Here is an 18,461-nt window from a genome sequence, read left to right as displayed (position 1 = left end):
TTGTGACTTCGTTGTGAAATTTGCTGATTCTTCCGGTTTGAAATCCAGATAATAAAGTCCGTTTTTATTTCTTGAAGCTTGTAGTACGACGGTGTCTTCTTGTATAACCGATGCTTTTTCTTTTTCGAATAATACCTTGTAACCGTTATCAGTTATTTTCCCAACTGATATGAGGTTCGTCGTTATTTCCGGTACGTACAATGCATCGTTCAAGTTGTATTTTTCGTCGTTGGTAGAGATACTAATTTTTCCTCGCCCTTTAATTTGTGTGGTGTGCTTCTTCGACGCGAGACTTAAAGTGTTAACTTCAGGTGTTAATTCTTCGAATTTTTCTTCCTCGCCAGTCATGTGAGAACTGCAGCCACTGTCAAGGCACCACAGGTTGTCATCAATGCTGCCTGCAGATGAGTAACAGACATTGAAATTTTTTTCGTGACTTTTACTTTTCTGTGAGCTAGTGGCTTCTTTCTTTGACCAACATGCCTCTGTAGTGTGGCCCTTTTTATGGCAGTGTTTACAGACGACGACCTTCCTCTTCTGTTTAGCATAAAGTGCTTCGGACCTTGATGAGGTGTCATTCGGTTCTGTTTGCTTTCTGGCTTCGTTTTCTTCAACAATTTTATTTGTAATTCTTCTGGACCAGGCAGCACGTCTCGTGACTCAATGGCGATGCGGAAGTTTTCATAGTTTGCTGGTAGGCTGTAGAGCATCATGATACTCAATAGTTCCGGGTGGATTTTAACGTCCATGTCCTCCAGCTTTCCGACGACATCCATAAAATTATTTAAATGGTCGCGGATATCCTCTTCAGAATTCATTTTCTTCAGCACGAGTTGTTTCAACAGTGTAGCTTTTCTCGCCGGACCAGTGCTTTGATGTATGGATTTGAGTTTTTCCCATATCTCTTTGATGTTTACATCCTTTTATTTGTTTTAGTTCCGTCGGCGAGATGAGCAGAATAAGTTCCGATCTGGCTTGTATGTCAATTTTTTCGAACTTACATTTTTCTTCGGCGTTCGGTGTTGGCGATAATTTCTTTTCGCCGCTAACGTAATCCATAGTTCGGTTTTAATTAGTACGGCCTGGGCTTGTAAACACCAGGTGTCGTAATTATTTCTATTTAACGTTTCTATAGAGCGGTATGTCGAAGACGCCATTTTTACGTTATTTTATTTCTTTTTGCATTTATGCAGGCAACCACGCTCTGCTACAATTGTTGGGCGTGGGATAAAATATATCATTTGCAATACAATGCCTTTTATTTAAAACATAACATAAATTGTAATAACGTATTTCCTTTATGTAAATTCGTGACAAGACAAGCTTGACAGAAGAACGTCATAGAGTGTTACAACCATAGAGGTTGCGCGCACCAAGCAAAAAGAGACGGTGCGATACGAACTTCGATTTTGGAGTTTTGTAGTAGCCCTCTGTCACTGACTTCATTGCTGTGTTGCTGTGCTGTTGTTAGTTATCTGTGATGACTGATCTGTCATGTTCAGTCAGACGCACGCACACGCACGCACATCACGTCACGTCACGTCACGTCAAAGACTACAGTATATATAGGGAGACGTCATCGAATACTTCGCTTCGCTCGCATTTCTTTTCTTGCACTGCACTGTACTTTAAAAATATAGTTTTGTAACCATCATGAACATTTTAATTAAAGCTATAAAAATAAAATAGGAGTCTAGTATAATTGAAATAGTAGAAGTGAAGCTACACTGTGATACAGAGATGTCTTCGACGTTTACAGGATTTAGTGAAGAGGATTTGCAACGGATCAAGTCCGTGGAAACCGATGCAAACATCGGCAAGTACTTCTTTAAATTAAAACTAACTTAATTCGTTGTGTAAAGCAACATAATATAGGTAGCTGTAGAAAAGTGACCAATACCAAGCTGTAAACTGACCCCATTTCTCCGTCGCAAAAACTTCATAATGTAAACAGTTCTGTTCTAAGAAAGTGGCAAATCTAATAGCATACCAGTTATCGCAAGGCTACAATTTGACGTGCTTCAGTTTTACTTAACGTCATATATTGTTATCACCAATTTTTTAATACTTAAGTATGTTTTTTATCTGAAATAATGACACTTACCAGGAAACAATACAGGAAATTTTGAGATGTGCGATTTGCATTCCGTTTCATTGTTTTTTTTGTTTTTTGTGATAATGCCAGTAATAAATAAATATAAACCACTGTTATATTAAGTATTTTATTATTCCCCTTGGTGTAACAATAATAGAAAAATACCTACATTGAACATAACTTCATTTTTAATATAGAACTTTGTTTTTTTCTCTTGACAGAACCTAAAGTCACATCAAACTTCAAAAAAGCTCAAATTGGTGTCAAACCTAAGAAAATAACTCCTCAATATAAGCTGCCACTACAAAAGCAGAACTCAGATGAAGCCATCAATATTATGTTTGATAAATGTCGGCTTAGTTTAAAAAACAAGCCAATTTGTGAAGACAGCATGAACAATAATGATTCTAGTGACCTTGATAACATAAGCACAGCAAGTTCAGTTGATTTAAATATTGAAGACAATGTATTTCCTGAAGAAACAATTGAAGTAAACACTGATGATAAAATAAATCGTAAAAAGAACAGTGCAGATGTGACTCCGGATTTGGTGAGAAGCAATTACATGGAGGATCAGTCAGGGAATCACAGTGTCAAGATTGGAGAGTTGCAATTGAAGCAGAAGATAATGGAGGAGCAAAATAAGAAACGGAAAGAAATGCTAGCTAAAGCTTTGGCTGATAGGTAATGTTTATTGAATAAATCTGTTAAGTGACTATTTTAATGAAATACAGTCAAAACCATATAACAACATTGAAGGAACAGCAATATTTGGTTGTTATATATGGTTGCTCATTATAACCAGTGTGATTTTGATAGAAAAGATTGTGTGGAGTTTTTTTTTTTGGATGTTACATCCTGATTATATCATTATAACTGATGTTGCTATAAATGGTGACTGTGTATGTTCAGTATTTTCACATTCTGCCTACTAGTGGAAGCTTAAATCAGTTTTACAATTTGTTTTTCTAAGCAAGCCAAATGTGTACTGGACAATGTGAGTCTTGAGACTGTTTCAAATTAGTGATGTGACTCGAGTTGGATTTTGTGACTCTAGTCACTTGAGTAATTTTACTAAGTCACTCAAGTTGTTCTCGAGTTTTCGAGTCACTTGAGTAAACTACTTACACTCCTTACGACTTGAGTAAGAATTTATCACTTGAGCTGAGTTTCAATTAGTTTAGATTAAGATTTTTTTAATACCTTTATTAAATTACTAATATTTGGTAATATGAAATAAAATACAAAATATTATTTACCTTAATTATGTCATTAATCAACAAATAAAAACAAAATGACTCTTTACAACTAATTAGTGCACCAGTTGACTTGGTAACTCGAGTGCAAACAAACTCGAGTCAATTTTTTTCACTCAAATATGAGTTTTACTAATTGACTCGAGTTACTCAAGTAAAAACCGGCTGGAGTCGCATCACTATTTCAAATTTTATCACTTCATGATTCATGTCATGTTATCACTCATTGAAGTAGCTTGATTTCTTATCACTGTCAAAATTTCACACACTCCACTATTTCATTGTAAAGCATGTTTCAAAGCAAAATAGAATTATGTTCAGTAACAAATTCCTTAATCTTATTAGAAAACCTATATGGTGTGTGTCCATACAAAATAGTCCATAATTTTTAATTTAGAAAATATAACTTTACAATGTTTGTGTTTTAGGACAAAACAAACTGAAGAAGAAGTTATCCGTTTGGAGAAGATAAAGAAGGAGTTGGAAGTGTTAGATGGCCAGTTCTCACAGGAAGTGTCTGTGTTGAGGAAGAGAATAGATCAGGCATGCTTGAGCTATGCTGATGCAGAGTAAGTTTTGTTTGTACAATATTTTTTTATTTGGAAATGTCTCCAGATTCTTAAGACACTTTTAGCTTTATTTATCACCTTCATTTGCTGAGTTAAAAAATAAGTGGGGTATAAGGAGATTTGTGGGTGTGTAATATACTTCATAACTAGCTTTTTCCGAAAGGTTTCCTTCCGAAATTTTCACTAATTCACTGTTAGTACAGAGAAAAAAAATTAAATCTGGTCTAATATCTGTGTTTAGACTTCAAATAAACAGAGACAATCTCAAACAAATCAAATTAATTCACAGTTACATTATTATTGTACTAAATGAACATTTTAGCCTGAAAGAATTATAATTTTTTGTTCCAGGAAACATTACTTAAAAGTTGAAAAAGAGTTCTTACAAGCTAAAATCAATCTGCAAAAAGAGAAAGAGAAGAAAGAACTGCTGACGGAACACTTATGTGCCTTAATAACTCACAATGAGACTAGAAAGGCGCAGAAATTAGAAACTTTAATGCTAGAACTTGCCAGTGATAGAAAAGCTTCAATAGGTGATGTTATTGATTCGTCACCTACAGAAGATGATGAGAGTGGAGTGGTAGTGGATGGTGTCTGTGAGAAGACTGGTAAGATGGTAGCGCTGTAAGTTATGGTTCAAGGAATTAAAGTAACAGTTCAAATAATTTTAACCAAATTTTGGAAAGTTAAATATTACAAAGTATTTATTGCATTTAAAATGCTAAAATATATTAAGTTTTAAATAATTATTTGTGCCTTATTTTAGTACACTTAGATGAGATTAAGAAATACAAATTGGAGGTCAGTGTAAACAAAAATATTTTGTATGCAATATTTAGTATAATATAATAAAACATACTATAATAATTAAGTATAAGATTAAATTTTTTTAATAGTCAATAAGGATAAAGCAAGTCTATATTTTCGTCTAAACATGACAGTTTTTTTTACAAGATAAGCCTAAATAGTAAAATACTTATCAGGTATCTGTGGTATCTATTTTTGTATTCATTTATTAAAATTACTTAACAATAAATTTAAATAAAACAAAGAAATACTCAAATATCTACTGAATTTTATTTTCAACATTGCTTAAAATATTTATGCCTAAAAACTATTTCTAAACAACTTAATTTCAATGATGCATTGACAAATTGGAAGTATCCTTGAAAATACTCTTTGAATGCTGTATTTAATTTAATAATACTGTAATAGGTACTATTCTTCATAACATTACATTATGATGATGTCTATTGCATTGATAATAACATCCGTTAGGTACTAATTTACAGTCAAGTCCATTCTATAGAGTCACATTTAATCAACAAACAAACGATCCCTTTTAACAGTAGGTAATTCCACTTTAAGTGCACTTCCATGATCACATTTCTTGCGTCGCTAACATATTCCCGCATGATAAGTTAGCAAATCAATCTACTTTGCAATGTCGTCTACATAAAATCCAAACTCAAAATTGTCCCTCCTAAGAAACTAGTTTCACAGAAGAACGTTCAACGGCATTTACCAAAGAACATCCTCCTGCCTGTATGCTATCCCCAATTCCAATATGAAAACTTCTTGTCGTGATCTTTGAGTATCGCTTTAATATTGGCGTCTGCGTGGTGGATTTCTTTCCGCTTGTCTCTCTCTAATCGTATTAGTTCAAGTCCCCGTTTGGCAGCGCAGTGGTACCGCTGGCTGAGAGATGCTTCTGAGCCCTTGATCCGAGGTATGTGCCCAGTGTAGCCTGCTATCGGCGGGAATTCTGGCGATATCGTGTTTTCTGCGGATAAGAGAACATTTTTCTGTAATGTAGAAAATTTTAGTTTAAACGATACGAAAACAGTATTAAATTTATTTAACAGACTGTTCCTTTTTCTACAGGAAAAGGGCAATATTGAGTTTAGCAGTTACAAGAGACAAGTAACATTAACGTTTTAAACGTTTTCTTTAGCAACCCTGTCTAATTCAACCATACAAGGTCGAGCTTATTTCGTATAGTAGGTACTCGGTAAAATTGGAGAGTGGTGTGGGACAGGCCTCTTTTCAAAGATAGGTACCTAGTAGATTCTTCGCGGGCCCAGTAGGCGTTTGGGAGCTTCGCAACCATACAATCTCACAATATTTATCGATACTTCCTACTCACCTTTGTACTTATTAATTTCCCTGAATCGGCTGAGATCCCTTCGTATTTCGTCCCGCGAGTGAATGGTCTCCATCTTGGGCGCACTTCTGGACCTGACATAGCTCTTGTTTAGGTCAGCCCTTCGTCTCAGGTCTCTTTGGTTCTCTGTGAAGTCTGCCATGCAATCGTCCGCTGCCCGCCCGTAGGATTTGCCATATCTAGAACAGACGGGTAGGGCTAATTTCGTCGTGCGTGATATTTAGGCATTATATGTGGCAGTGATAAGTCTGGTCGTTAAAAATGTATAATCATTTGTCTGCTGGACATTAATTAGTGGACAGCATATCACGATTTGACCACAGAATTAGAAGGCGCTAAGATAAAGAGCTGTTGAGGCATCACTCTTACCTAGTCCCTAGCCTCGCTGACGAAGACCTGCGTCAGGTTTTTATTGCTCTAATGTTTTTTTTTCCATGCGGAGCTTAAGGTGTGCGATTTAAGGAATTAGTAGCTTGGTAGTTCTGTCTGGGCCGTTTTTCTCACAGAATGTGAATACAATAATATTAAATGGTTATTTTATCTATATATCTATCTAATACCTTTAAACGAGCAATTCTTGTATATTATATTTCGGGGATCTCGGAAACGGCTCCAACGATTTCGATGAAATTTGGTATGTAGGGGTTTTCGGGGATGAAAAATCGATCTAGCTTGGTCTTATATCTGGGAAAACGCTTGTTATCGAGTTTTAGCCCGAGCAAAGCTGGGACACTCAGGTACTTTAATTTTAACACTATATTATTTTTAGGGGCTGTTTCACCATCCATTGATTAGCGTTAACCGACGGTTAAATGTGATGCCGTCTCCGTCTATTCGAACAAAACAAATAGAGACGGCATCACACCTAACCGCCAGTTAACACTAATCAATGGATGGTGAAACAGCCCCTTATTATTCTTTATTTAGTTTCTAGAATCTACAAGTCGCAACACTCGATCCAACACGTATCTGTAACGCGACGGTACTCCAGCTTCGTAGTCAGGATTTCTAACCACTAGTAAGTTTTAAGTAATCTGTGCCACTAGCCTATGGGGTCGTCCTTTACCTAAAGTTCATTCCAGGGACATAGCCCGTGTATCCGGTCATGTACACGGGCTGCTGGTTCAGTCCGCCGTACACGTCCCGACGCGGCGCGTCGCGTCGCGGCATGCGGTCCAACTCGTAGTTGTCGCCGCGGCGGTACTCCAACGGCTTGCTGGATAGACATGTGTGAAAAATTAGTACTGTCACCAGCACTAATATCCAAGGGCGGATCCATCGTTGTGGGCACGATGGGCATGCCCACAACCCAAATAGACTAGTAACGACACTTTCAAAAGTCGTTCATGAGTCATGATTGTTCATGAGCGAGTTTGTACTCCGACTCGCACTTGGCCGATTTTTGGGTGGCTGTAACTTGGCTGTGACCACAACCTTTTTTGAGGGCTGGATCCGCGCCTGCTAATATTTGACACAACAAAAGTGCATTAATATCTGATAGTGATACGACTCTATTTCTAGGGCCGGTAGGAGTAGGGTTGTCAACTTTTTTTTCTTTTTTTCCGGAATACTGAATACTCGCAATACTGATTTTTGTATCATCAGTGTACCTATTTTAACTAAGCTTATTCAGTCACCTGCATTTATATCTGCCACAGCGGAGCGTGCAAAATATCTGACACCCTACCAGCCCTAGAAATAGAGTTATCAGATATTTCTGCACGCTTTTTTGGTTCAGATATTGTTGCTGGTGACTGTCCTATATTTTTTGTTCGATCTTACTTGAACAATCCTTTGGACTTGATTTCTCTGAGTATTTGCCGCGTATTGTCCCCGTAGCACTTGCCGTAACGGAACTTGAGCATAGGACAGTGCCCCGTGTACCTGCAATGAAATAATACCTATTGTGAAAATATTTTTATTTTTGTATGTTGCGGCTAATCTCGTTTCGACCAGCAATTGTCGAACACGGAATGAATAATTGATGATCTTACGGCAAATTACATGAGAGCAAGAATTATCAATTCAATTATCAAGTCGTGCATTATCGTCGTATATTCCAGATCTACCAATACGCCGTCGTAGAGTCAACCAATTTGATTCCTAGGCCACCGAAGAACCATGTTTTTTAATGACATTTTAGGCCAATCGATACGCAGATTGTTATAGAAAAATAAAATTATTTACTATGATAAGATTCCATGACGGCCCAGGGATCAACTTCGCCCTTTTGGTACCTATATACATTTATTTATCTTTACCATGCTTGTTACACGCGATTTCGTACGAGAGGGATTAGCAAGCTGTTGTTTCCTCGGCAAGCATGATTCATCTAAATATATGATTCGGGTATCAAAACAGGAGAGTTAGGTACCAAACTGAAAAACTCATTTTGGAACATCTTTTGTACCTACAAGTATCTTTTGTACTATGTATGTAATATCTAACCTTTTCAAACCACTATTTGCAAATATAGTATATTTTTTATGTAACCTCTATCGGTATCGTAATTTTTGTCTCATTAATTACGTACCATACAGGACAGGTCTGACCTGAAACACCGTCCTTCAAGCTCAACATTTCAAAAATATATCTCACAAAAATATTTGTCAAGGGTAAATCTTAATGATACAAAACGAATTCGATTCCGCAAGCATATTTATTCATCTGTAAATTCCATCGCATCGCATCTTCGATCCCAATTGGATCACGGGCAATCTTCGAAAGCGAAGCAGTATCCCGAAGCTGAGTGGAGTACGAACGGGAAGTCGCAGTCGCATCGCGACCAGTCGCAGATGATTCCCATCGACGTTGCGACTGGCTCGTCGCAAGTTCGCTGGGAGGGAGTCGATCGGCACTCGCTGTCCACTCGGTGCATGTGCTCGGGGCATTGTTCTACGCCTGGAATTTTAAGCGATTCAATTTTGAATGAACTGTAAAATAATTACTTTGCTCACCCGCGACTTTGCGATAACTACGCAACAAACATGTGTTCATGCAGCTACTCCATTTCCGCACTGTAAGAACACAGGTACAGACATCACACAAAACAAACTATCATCACCACCACACTACGCTGATCGTTTCGAACTCAACTAGAGTTCATTATCAGAACAACACTATCGTTCGCCATGCTACCAGATGTTAGATCTTAGAAAGTAACGCCTGATTCAATAATTGCAAATTTTAATTAGACGGAATTTTTGGTAAGTGCACATCTAGCAGCAAATGTATAAGATGATTGATTTAGGCGTTACTATATACCGAGATCCATGTCAATAAAATAAAATAAATAAATATATATCACGGGACAATTCACACCAAATGACCTGTTCCCAACTTAAGCTTAGCAAAGCTTGTGTTATGGTTATTAAGCAACGGATAAATATAATGATATACTTAGATAGATACTACTTAAATACATATTAAACACCCAAGACCCGAGAACAAATATTCGTATTTTTCATACAAATATCTGCCCCGACACGGGAACCGAACCCGGGACCTCAAGCTTCGTAGTCAGGTTCTCTAACCACTAGGCCATCTGGACGTCAAATGTCAATAAACTACTCTGCCTTACTTCTCCGCTAAAACTATGCGCCACAGCTACGTCTGTGCGACATGCAGAACCCGTCCAGTTGAACATCGAGCAATAGGTACACTACACAGGCTCAATTGTTACAAACAGTACTTACCTACATGAAACATTGACGCGTTTCGAACTGTATACTACTCGTACCTATCATCTGACACAACAAACCGTGCATAAATATCTGATACCTCCCATTTCTATGGCCGGTAGGGCGTGTAATAGGTACATATACAGGTAACTGTACTTAGAACCTAATTTATTAAAAAAACTTACATGTGCCGTTAAAAGACAAGCATCCCGGTTCTCCCACTGTACCATAGTACAGAGCATTTATAACACTGATTAATACGGAGAATAATAAAACAGCGTAGAACTCCATATCGTCAAACTCTACCCACGTTCTGTAGCCTAATGTCCGGCGCTATCGGCGTAACAGGCGCTAGGACTAAAAACTGTTTAGTGTTTGAGATAATATTTCCGCCTTTTGTTTGACAGTTTTCAAACTCAATAGGTCATAGTGGTTTTGTTATGATAATGAAGTCATCTGCTTCCTCGTCTCTCGACTCTAGATACACCTGGGACGTTAGAAGGCTTCATTCATTAAAACTATCTCATCCATCATCATCGTCATCTTCATATCAACCGTGGAAAGTCCACTGTTGGACATCGGTTTCACTTGTAGACCTAGTTGCTTCGGTTGGAAGTGGCCTGCCTCCACCGTGAGCGTGCGGCTTTAACCATATCATCCGTCCATCTCGTTGTTGAAATCTGGTCCAATTTAATGTGTGTGCACCTATTGCAGCCGTCATTTGTTTTTCATTGAATGCAATTACTGTACAGGCAAGGGCAAAGATGCACTTAACATTAAGGTCGTGTATACATATTTTTGCGACTTTGGCCGTGTCGATATCTTTGCCCTTGACTTTACCTACCTATAATACTATAATCTGAGTATTGAACTTAGATAATTGATTAATTCGGGGTACGTTGCAGACGACGCGTGTTTGTGTTGATACAAAAACGCGATACGCACGCGAGTTATATGGATGCACTATGGAATAAAACCGCGCTGTCAACGTGCGTCGGCGGTGCGATTAAAAAACGTATAGTGTGCAAGGGATCCTAAAGTATAGTTTTTATATTCGAATAGTAAATTGTTCTTTTATACTATTTAGATTAGTGATTAGACCATGTCAAGCCAAGCTAAAGTCACTGGTGGGCTAGAAGCATGATGAAGACCGAAGATGTGGGCCGCAAATCCTAAACATAAAAAAAACACTGCGAGTCACATATTCTGGCTTTGTCTTGACATGGCTGCTTTAGATTTATTACTACGGGATCTAGACCACTATCACCTTTAATGAGCTACATATATCGGCGTATCATGAGTCATCACATTCACATTGATCACGGGTACTATACTACTGCACACTAGCATAGGCGTATGTAGAGGGGGGGCCGGGTGGTCCGTGCCCACCCCAGTATGGTCTAGTGCCCACCCCAGGATGTTGGGCTACCGATTCAAAATTCTATAATACTGATATCTTCACACAAAAATCCATGTCAGCTACCTTACTACGTATTTTCCAACTACCGCTGGTTGAAGTTAGGGCGGTAAATAGTTCAGATAATTTATTTGGCCAGATGCCAATAGCTCCTACGGGGAATGTAGGCCGCCCTATCTGAGGGAAAGTTTATTCTGCGAATCAACATTGTCCAAGTCTAACTAATTACAAAGGAAAGATAACAAAGAAAACAGAAGTGCAGAACTTAAGCCATAAAGAAAGAATAACATTTCGATCAGTCTAGGTGTTCGTAGCAATTATTTTTAGAGCGATAGGTACGGCTAGCTAGCATACTGCAGGTAGGATTTTAGAAAAGAAAATAATCTGTAAATGTTATACAAAGTTTGTTTATTACATAACAAAATAGATATTATCTTCTAACGGAATTAACCGCTGGTTAACAGTATTTTATTTTGTTTTCTGGGTCTTTGAGCGGTACTTCCTTGGCTGTAGGTACCTACAGATATTATTTTTGTTCTAACTTACTCTTTTTTCTATATGCTTTTTCTAGCTCTGGTTGCTTGGAACACGGAATACCTATTTACGGACTCTTAAACATTTTATTTAATTGTGATTGCTTTCCATCAGGTGATCTGCCTGCTCATTTTTCCCTATCATAAAAAATGGTACAATCAACTCCCAAAATATGTATCTATTCGAACCATTATAAATGTTTAATTTTTGAAGCGTTCATTAATTTCATATTTATTTTTTTAACCTCGACATTACCTAAGTACATTTAATTTCTGATAATTTCTGAATGCGATGACATTTTCTGTGAAAGGGTTTTATAGTGGGTCATGATTTAGCCAGGTCATACTAAGTAGGTATGTTAACAACGGTCCCATTTAGCTTAGCAATTCCTGAATTTCTTGATGGTCTAACTCCAAAACTGCTGTAGATATCATATTAGAGTCTCGAAATCCTTGAGTATTCACTAGAATGGCCCTACATATTAGGGACCGATTCTTCATCGTCCTCTTTCAAATTCAGCTTCCTGTATTGCTGCGTTTTCTTCGACATGCGTCTCCTGTTCCTGATAACCTCACATTCCTCCAGCGCCACACACGTCCAGCTTTCCTCATCCAGAACTTTTTCCCCGTTGCAGTCGCAGCGGGACCAGCCGCAGGTATAACCTGGAAGCAGCATCAGAATTATTAAGAGGTGGAAAAAAGTTTCCAGATTATATAGGTAGTGCCCAACAGAGTTGAGGTCACGCACACAAGAACATGTCATGTAATGACAGTGGGATTTTGACATTTACTCATCCATTTCATTCATTTTCCTTTTATGTACCTAATCAGTTCTTCATGTAGCGTCTGTGTAATCATTCACTAGTCTAGTCACTTCAACTCTCGTGGCACTACCTATATTACCTTGCCAGTATTTTTCAGTGTTCGTAGTGCAGAAACGGTATTCGAATTATATATGCTTTATTACATGCATTTTTTAAGCTCCTATAGCCCACTCTAATTAACACAGTGGCGGACTAAGCTCATTCTGGGCCCGGGGTGGCAAATGAATTATGTAGTTATGATATAGTTTTAGCCATTTTCAGGCATCAGGACTTTATGAAAAGAACTTACGGACATTTGGGGGCCCCTCGGGACTGGATGCCCGGGGCGTTTCGCCCCTTCCTCCACTGTTAGTCCACCAATGCTTTCATACCTAATATAATTAATTGTCATATTAATTAACCTAGATTATAAACGTAAGGAAAAGTGCACGTCCTCTGCGACAGCGTGTCTCGGTCGCACCGCGTGTGGTAAGCGTGCGTGCCTCGCGGACAGTGCGACAAACCTGGAAAAACAGAGAAAGTAAGCTAACAAGAAAATACATACTAATGATATAGGTGCGAAAAATAACCCGGTCTTCTGGCTGATAATGAAGCTGATACAATACAAATCATCAATCATCTGATCAATTAAGCTTAATTTAGACAAGTACGGTCGGTTCCCTAACATATGTACTAGTTGCATAGAAAAGTAGATACGTATGTTAGGGCACCGACTGTACGTATATAAAGTATACCTAAATTCATAGTTACTTTCGCATTTATAACATTAGGTACTTATTACTAAGGATAAGGATTCATAGCCGCGCAACCCCGCGCAGTAGTTATCCAAACTTGCTCGAAATTTCATTTCATTTCACGCTTAAACCGCTGAACCGATTTAGATGTAATTTGGTACGGAGACAGTTTGAGACCCTGGGTAGGACATAGTTTTTTAAAAGTTATAAGTTAATTATTCAGGGTTGTAAGGTTGTTTATGTTTACGCTGCGTCTGCTTCGAAATATCACGGTCTACATTCCGTAACTAATGGAGGAACCGTCGCTCTATATTTTGATAAAAGGAATAGAAATGTTACATACATGTTCCCTCTTTTCGCCTTTTCTGCTATTACCTATATTGTACTTTTTTTTTTCTTTCACAGGGTGTAGTAAATGAACGATAGGCTGCATGTTCACATTATTTAGATATGTCGCACAGACATAGTCGCGGTGGACGTCAGCAGCGGAGGAGCAAAGTAAAAGTATAATACTTAATTAAAAAAAGATTATTTTTAATATTACAGAAATAGGAAAGGAAATACTTACATTTTTCTTTGAACAGTAGGCATCGAAAAGTGCTGAGTCCATCGCCGCTTCGTAACATTAAAAGCAACGAAAGTAACACAAGAAACTGCATTGTTCCGCGACACGCGACATAATGGCGTATGAAACTTATGAAAGTGTTATTCTGTAGAATTCCCACGGCAGACGCTTGTAGAGTTCAGTTGGAACGACATGGACACCACTGGACGGTTTATTTAGATATCATTCACACGATTTGCTAAATTAGATTGGAGTTATGTAATAAATAACACGGTACTTACGCTCTCGCTATGCGTTGCGTGTCATGGGTGGCGACTGTGGAGAAAAATTCTTCTGAATAGAGCCAAGTACCTACATAGTATGATAGTTAACTTGGCTCTACATAGGTATTTTATGTGACTGGGTACAGTGGGTACCCAATAGGGTTTGATTATTTCCGGTTCTAGCAGAAAAAAGAAAGGTAAAGGAGGGTTTCTATATAAGGGGGCGTCCATAAATTACGTGAGACATTTTTTAGGATTTTTTGACTCCCCCACCCTCCCTGGTGAGATTTCGTAAGATTTTCCTTAACTCCCTCCCCCCCCCAAATCTCACGTGAGATTTTTTGAAATGTGTTTTGGCTGTAAACCCGTTGGATTTAAAAAGAAAAATACAAAAAAATAATTTGTTCTATTAATTTTATTTACGACTAGCAAAGACTAGTATTTGTGATTTGAGAATATTGCCGTAGTTTAAAATCACTGTGATAAAATTAAATAATAAATATTTCAACTTAAATTAATAAACTTTACTTTCACGCAATTTTACACGGTTTTCTGTTGAAAAAAAAAAACGTGATATTTGTTAAAACCCCCCCAAGTGAGATTTGGAAAGATTTTACTTGACCCCCTCCCCCCCTTAAAGACCTCACGTAATTAATGGACGCCTCCTAATTGTATTCCACTAACATTACCTAAATATGGATTCTGTTCGAGTCTTATGTAAATATAAAAAAAAACTATCTTTGCAGCTGATGATAAGTAAATAAAAAGATGCATAATTTTGAAATTAACTTTCTGTACCTATATAATTTATTACAACTAATAATCTACCAGGAACAAAGAATAAGAACCCTCGTTATAATAGCACAGTTCTTCCAGTCTTCTATTGTTATCTTTACTTTTTCTTTTGTTTTCAAAACTGTGAAACGTTCACTTATTCAAGTTTCAAAGTTTATGTCAGTAGTTAGGTATTTAATAAAGGCTACATTAGTACCCAATATTGTAAAATTTATGAACAATAAACTCTTGTTATCACCAAAAATCACCAAAACTCAAACTCGTATTTTAATGTTAAATTACAGCCGGCACATTTAAAGAAAGAAATGTTTCTGAGTAGGTATTATAATAATACTAGAGCTTCGCACGCGTGTAATGCATTTTGATACGGTAGTTTGAATTAAAATTCTGTGATTGTACCTCACTCTGGCATTGTATTGTATGTTATTTGCGAAGTGCGAATAAGCAGTAGCGTACCCAGCTTCTGGCCTAGGGGGGGGGGGGGGGGGGAAGTCAGATTTTTAGGTCAGATCGCCCGCGCTTGTTTTGTCATACACACTACACAAAGACACCTACATGAAACACAAGGTATATGTAGTGTGTAGGGCAAACACCCGCAAGGGATCCTGCTTCATAGGTAAACGGGGCATAATATATTGTAGAACATACAATTTCCAGGGGGGGCAGCTGCCCTCCCCTGCCCCCCTGCGTACGCCCATGCGAATAAACATTTATATTTATATACCATTTTAAATTCCCATGGGAATTACTTACCAAATATTACATCGTGGATCTTACATTAACGTTGCATACAAAACATCTTTGCCATATTTCGAGATTTTAACCCGTGGGATATCAGGATAGAATGTAGTATTCCACCAGCCCTTTTATCGTGAAGGATTAACAAAAGTACATACACACACACACACACACACACAAACTTTCGCTTGTACTTACTATTATCTATTCTTTCGCATATTTCACTGTAGGTAGGTTAGGTACTTTGTAAGTTTGTACAGCACTTATTTACCCAAAGTTTTGTAGGAGCAGCAGTCGGTGTCCTTTCAGAGGTTTATCGTGGATACAATAAAATGAAGACGGATGATTTCTCAGATGAATCAGGATTTATTCAATTACAGTACAGCAACAAAATAACAAGCAGTGAGTCGACGGACGGAAGACGAGATAGAGAGCAGTAGACAACCCATGGTGTTGTCATTACACAAAAGGTCATAAGGCATGCCATGCAATAGAGATAATGCATATCTACATGCCCATTCATTATCAATCTTAACACTTCCCCTTATGCATTATAATCTAATGCCGAACACAACAAATTGCATGCTTGATGACTCTACATAGACTCTACATTGACTCTATATAGACTCTACATTAACTCTATATTGACTCTACATCAATCCTACATCGACTCTACATCAACACTTTATTGACTCTACACAATGCAAGATTCAAGTAGGTATACAGTCCAAACCATAAAATAACAACCTATCATGCTAACTTAGCATAAACAAACAATTCATGATGCATGTACACATAATCATAATTAGCAAGGCTTTACACACATTTTATTCATCAATAAACTGTTTCTTCTAGCACTTAATACCTTAGTTAGAGCATCGGCTATCATTCTTTCAGTACTCAGATACTTTACAACCATAAACCCTTTTTGCACTAAATCTTTAATAAAATGAAATCTAACATCAATATGCTTAGTGCGCTTATGACACAATTCTTTGTTCTCAATTAATTATGCGCACTCTGATTATCATTATAAACAATAATGCTCATATGGGTATCTGGAAGTATCTCTGACATAAGGTTCTGTATAAAACATAAGTCCTTAGATACATCTGCTATAGCCATATACTCAGCTTCAGTACTACTCAACGCTACCGACCTTTGCTTTCTGGATTCCCAATTAACTGTGTTATTTCCCAGCTTTATAACGAAACCAGTATAAGACTTTCTATCAAGACAGTCATTTCCCCAGTCAGCGTCACTATATGCACTTAATGACAATTCCTTACTTTTTATAAACAATAAACCGTAATTAATTGTACCTGCTAAATATCGTAGCAAACGCTTGGCAGCTGACCAATGTGATTTCCCATAACAGTTATTATACTGACTAAGTTTGCTACACGCGAAAGCAATATCCGGTCGTGTACAGACAGACAAATACATTAATGAACCAATAAGCTGTCTGTACTTGAATGTGTCATCACTTAAACATTCATTTTTATTTTCCAATTCTAACTTAGTACACTGAAGCATAGGTGTATATACAGGCTTGCAATTAGACATATTAAATTTATTTAAAATGCTCTTTATGTACACAGTCTGGTCTAAAGACAAAGTCCCGTTTTTTCTATCTCTACGAACACGGATACCTAAGTAGCTTTGTATGGGACCCAGATTTTTAATGTTAAATTCTTTCTCTAATGTTTGCAATAGCTTGACTTTACATAAGCTATCTTTTTGATAAAACAAATAAAAATCATCAACATACAATGCTATTATAACAAAATCATTTTTTGACCTTATGTAGTACACACAAGGTTCACTTTTACTTTGAACCAAACCATTGTTACACAGAACATTGTGAATTTTTAAATTCCACATGCGACTAGATTGCTTCAGTCCATATATACTTTTTTGAAGTAAACATACCTTACTATGGTCTACATTATAACCTTTAGGTTGTTCCATATAAATGGTCTCTTCTAAATTTCCATTCAGAAATGCTGTAGTTACATCAATGTGATCTATATTTAAATCTAGTTCATTTGCCAAACTAAATAATATCCTCATGGTAGAGTGGCGTACGACAGGCGAGAATGTATCATTGTAATCAATCCCCTCCTGCTGCGTAAAGCCCCTCGCGACGAGTCGTGCTTTATGACATATAAAATTACCAGAGGCATCATTTTTAATTTTATATACCCACTTACTTTTTACCACATTGACGTTCTTAGGTCTGTCTACCAGTTTCCAAACCTTGTTCTTCATTAGCGAGTCGTATTCCTGCGTCATAGCAGCTCGCCAGTCATCAGCATCAGCGCTGGATACGGCCTCTTCATACGTAGTTGGCTCGAACGCACGACCATTCGCCATCAAAGATAAATCGTAATCGGCATACCTCTTGGGTAGAGCAGAACGCGTACTACGCACTGGACGCTCTGTAGAGGTCGAAGGTCGGGCTTCCGCCTCTGCCGTCACTTCCCCTCCAGCAGACGTGGTGCTGCCCGGTGAGCACTCTTTCACTCCCGCAGAACCATCAGATAGAGAGCCACTCTCACTTGCAGAGCAATACTCTTCATCAGCTCCATCTGAAAAATTTAATGAGTAATTATGATCACGTTTAATACTCTCTAAAATGTTGCTACTATCATTTACAACTCCTATATCAGTACTATCATTCCTGCTAATAGACTCGATGCTACTCTCATTTACATCACTAGGACTACTACTTTCGTTCCTATTACTAATTCCTATGCTACTCTCATTCACATACCTAGGACTACTCGTTTCGTTCCTACAAATTCCTATGCTACTCTCATTCA

The 18,461-nt window shown here is 37.6% G+C and overlaps 4 protein-coding genes across 6 annotated transcripts; 1 reads left to right on the top strand and 3 right to left on the bottom strand.

Moving 5' to 3' along the window:
• The first annotated feature begins 1,498 nt into the window (after positions 1 to 1,498).
• LOC141445241 (uncharacterized) lies at positions 1,499 to 4,988 on the top strand. 3 transcript variants are annotated; one of them, XM_074111027.1, is made up of 5 exons: positions 1,499 to 1,816; positions 2,317 to 2,779; positions 3,069 to 3,092; positions 3,780 to 3,920; positions 4,272 to 4,988. In XM_074111027.1, the coding sequence occupies exons 1-5, from the start codon at positions 1,741 to 1,743 to the stop codon at positions 4,549 to 4,551; spliced, it is 984 nt and encodes a 327-aa protein (XP_073967128.1). In that variant the 5' UTR covers positions 1,499 to 1,740; the 3' UTR covers positions 4,552 to 4,988. The 3 variants fall into 3 exon arrangements, with proteins under 3 accessions (XP_073967128.1, XP_073967129.1, XP_073967130.1); XM_074111029.1 differs by lacking the exon at positions 1,499 to 1,816 and adding an exon at positions 1,887 to 2,072; XM_074111028.1 differs by lacking the exon at positions 3,069 to 3,092.
• A 28-nt stretch (positions 4,989 to 5,016) lies between these two features.
• On the bottom strand, positions 5,017 to 8,115 carry LOC141445243 (sperm-associated microtubule inner protein 5-like). The gene is made up of 4 exons (XM_074111030.1): positions 7,870 to 8,115; positions 7,154 to 7,303; positions 6,070 to 6,266; positions 5,017 to 5,706 (listed from the first exon to the last, which is right to left on the bottom strand). The coding sequence occupies exons 1-4, from the start codon at positions 7,950 to 7,952 to the stop codon at positions 5,474 to 5,476; spliced, it is 663 nt and encodes a 220-aa protein (XP_073967131.1). The 5' UTR covers positions 7,953 to 8,115; the 3' UTR covers positions 5,017 to 5,473.
• Positions 8,116 to 8,727: 612 nt separating this feature from the next.
• On the bottom strand, positions 8,728 to 10,355 carry LOC141445244 (uncharacterized). Its single transcript, XM_074111031.1, has 2 exons — positions 9,953 to 10,355; positions 8,728 to 8,988 (listed from the first exon to the last, which is right to left on the bottom strand). The coding sequence occupies exons 1-2, from the start codon at positions 10,056 to 10,058 to the stop codon at positions 8,795 to 8,797; spliced, it is 300 nt and encodes a 99-aa protein (XP_073967132.1). The 5' UTR covers positions 10,059 to 10,355; the 3' UTR covers positions 8,728 to 8,794.
• Positions 10,356 to 11,750: 1,395 nt separating this feature from the next.
• On the bottom strand, positions 11,751 to 14,211 carry LOC141445246 (uncharacterized). The gene is made up of 3 exons (XM_074111034.1): positions 13,844 to 14,211; positions 12,943 to 13,044; positions 11,751 to 12,380 (listed from the first exon to the last, which is right to left on the bottom strand). Exons 1-3 carry the CDS (start codon positions 13,932 to 13,934, stop codon positions 12,193 to 12,195), a joined length of 381 nt encoding a protein of 126 aa, XP_073967135.1. The 5' UTR covers positions 13,935 to 14,211; the 3' UTR covers positions 11,751 to 12,192.
• Positions 14,212 to 18,461: the final 4,250 nt, after the last annotated feature.

Source organism: Choristoneura fumiferana, unplaced genomic scaffold, assembly GCF_025370935.1.
Source record: "Choristoneura fumiferana unplaced genomic scaffold, NRCan_CFum_1 Sck3bRy_81;HRSCAF=260_pilon, whole genome shotgun sequence".
In the NCBI taxonomy this organism is placed as follows: Eukaryota; Metazoa; Arthropoda; class Insecta; order Lepidoptera; family Tortricidae; genus Choristoneura; species Choristoneura fumiferana.
The sequence above is the reverse complement of the archived record's forward strand: the minus strand, read 5'-3'. Positions and strand labels throughout refer to the sequence as shown.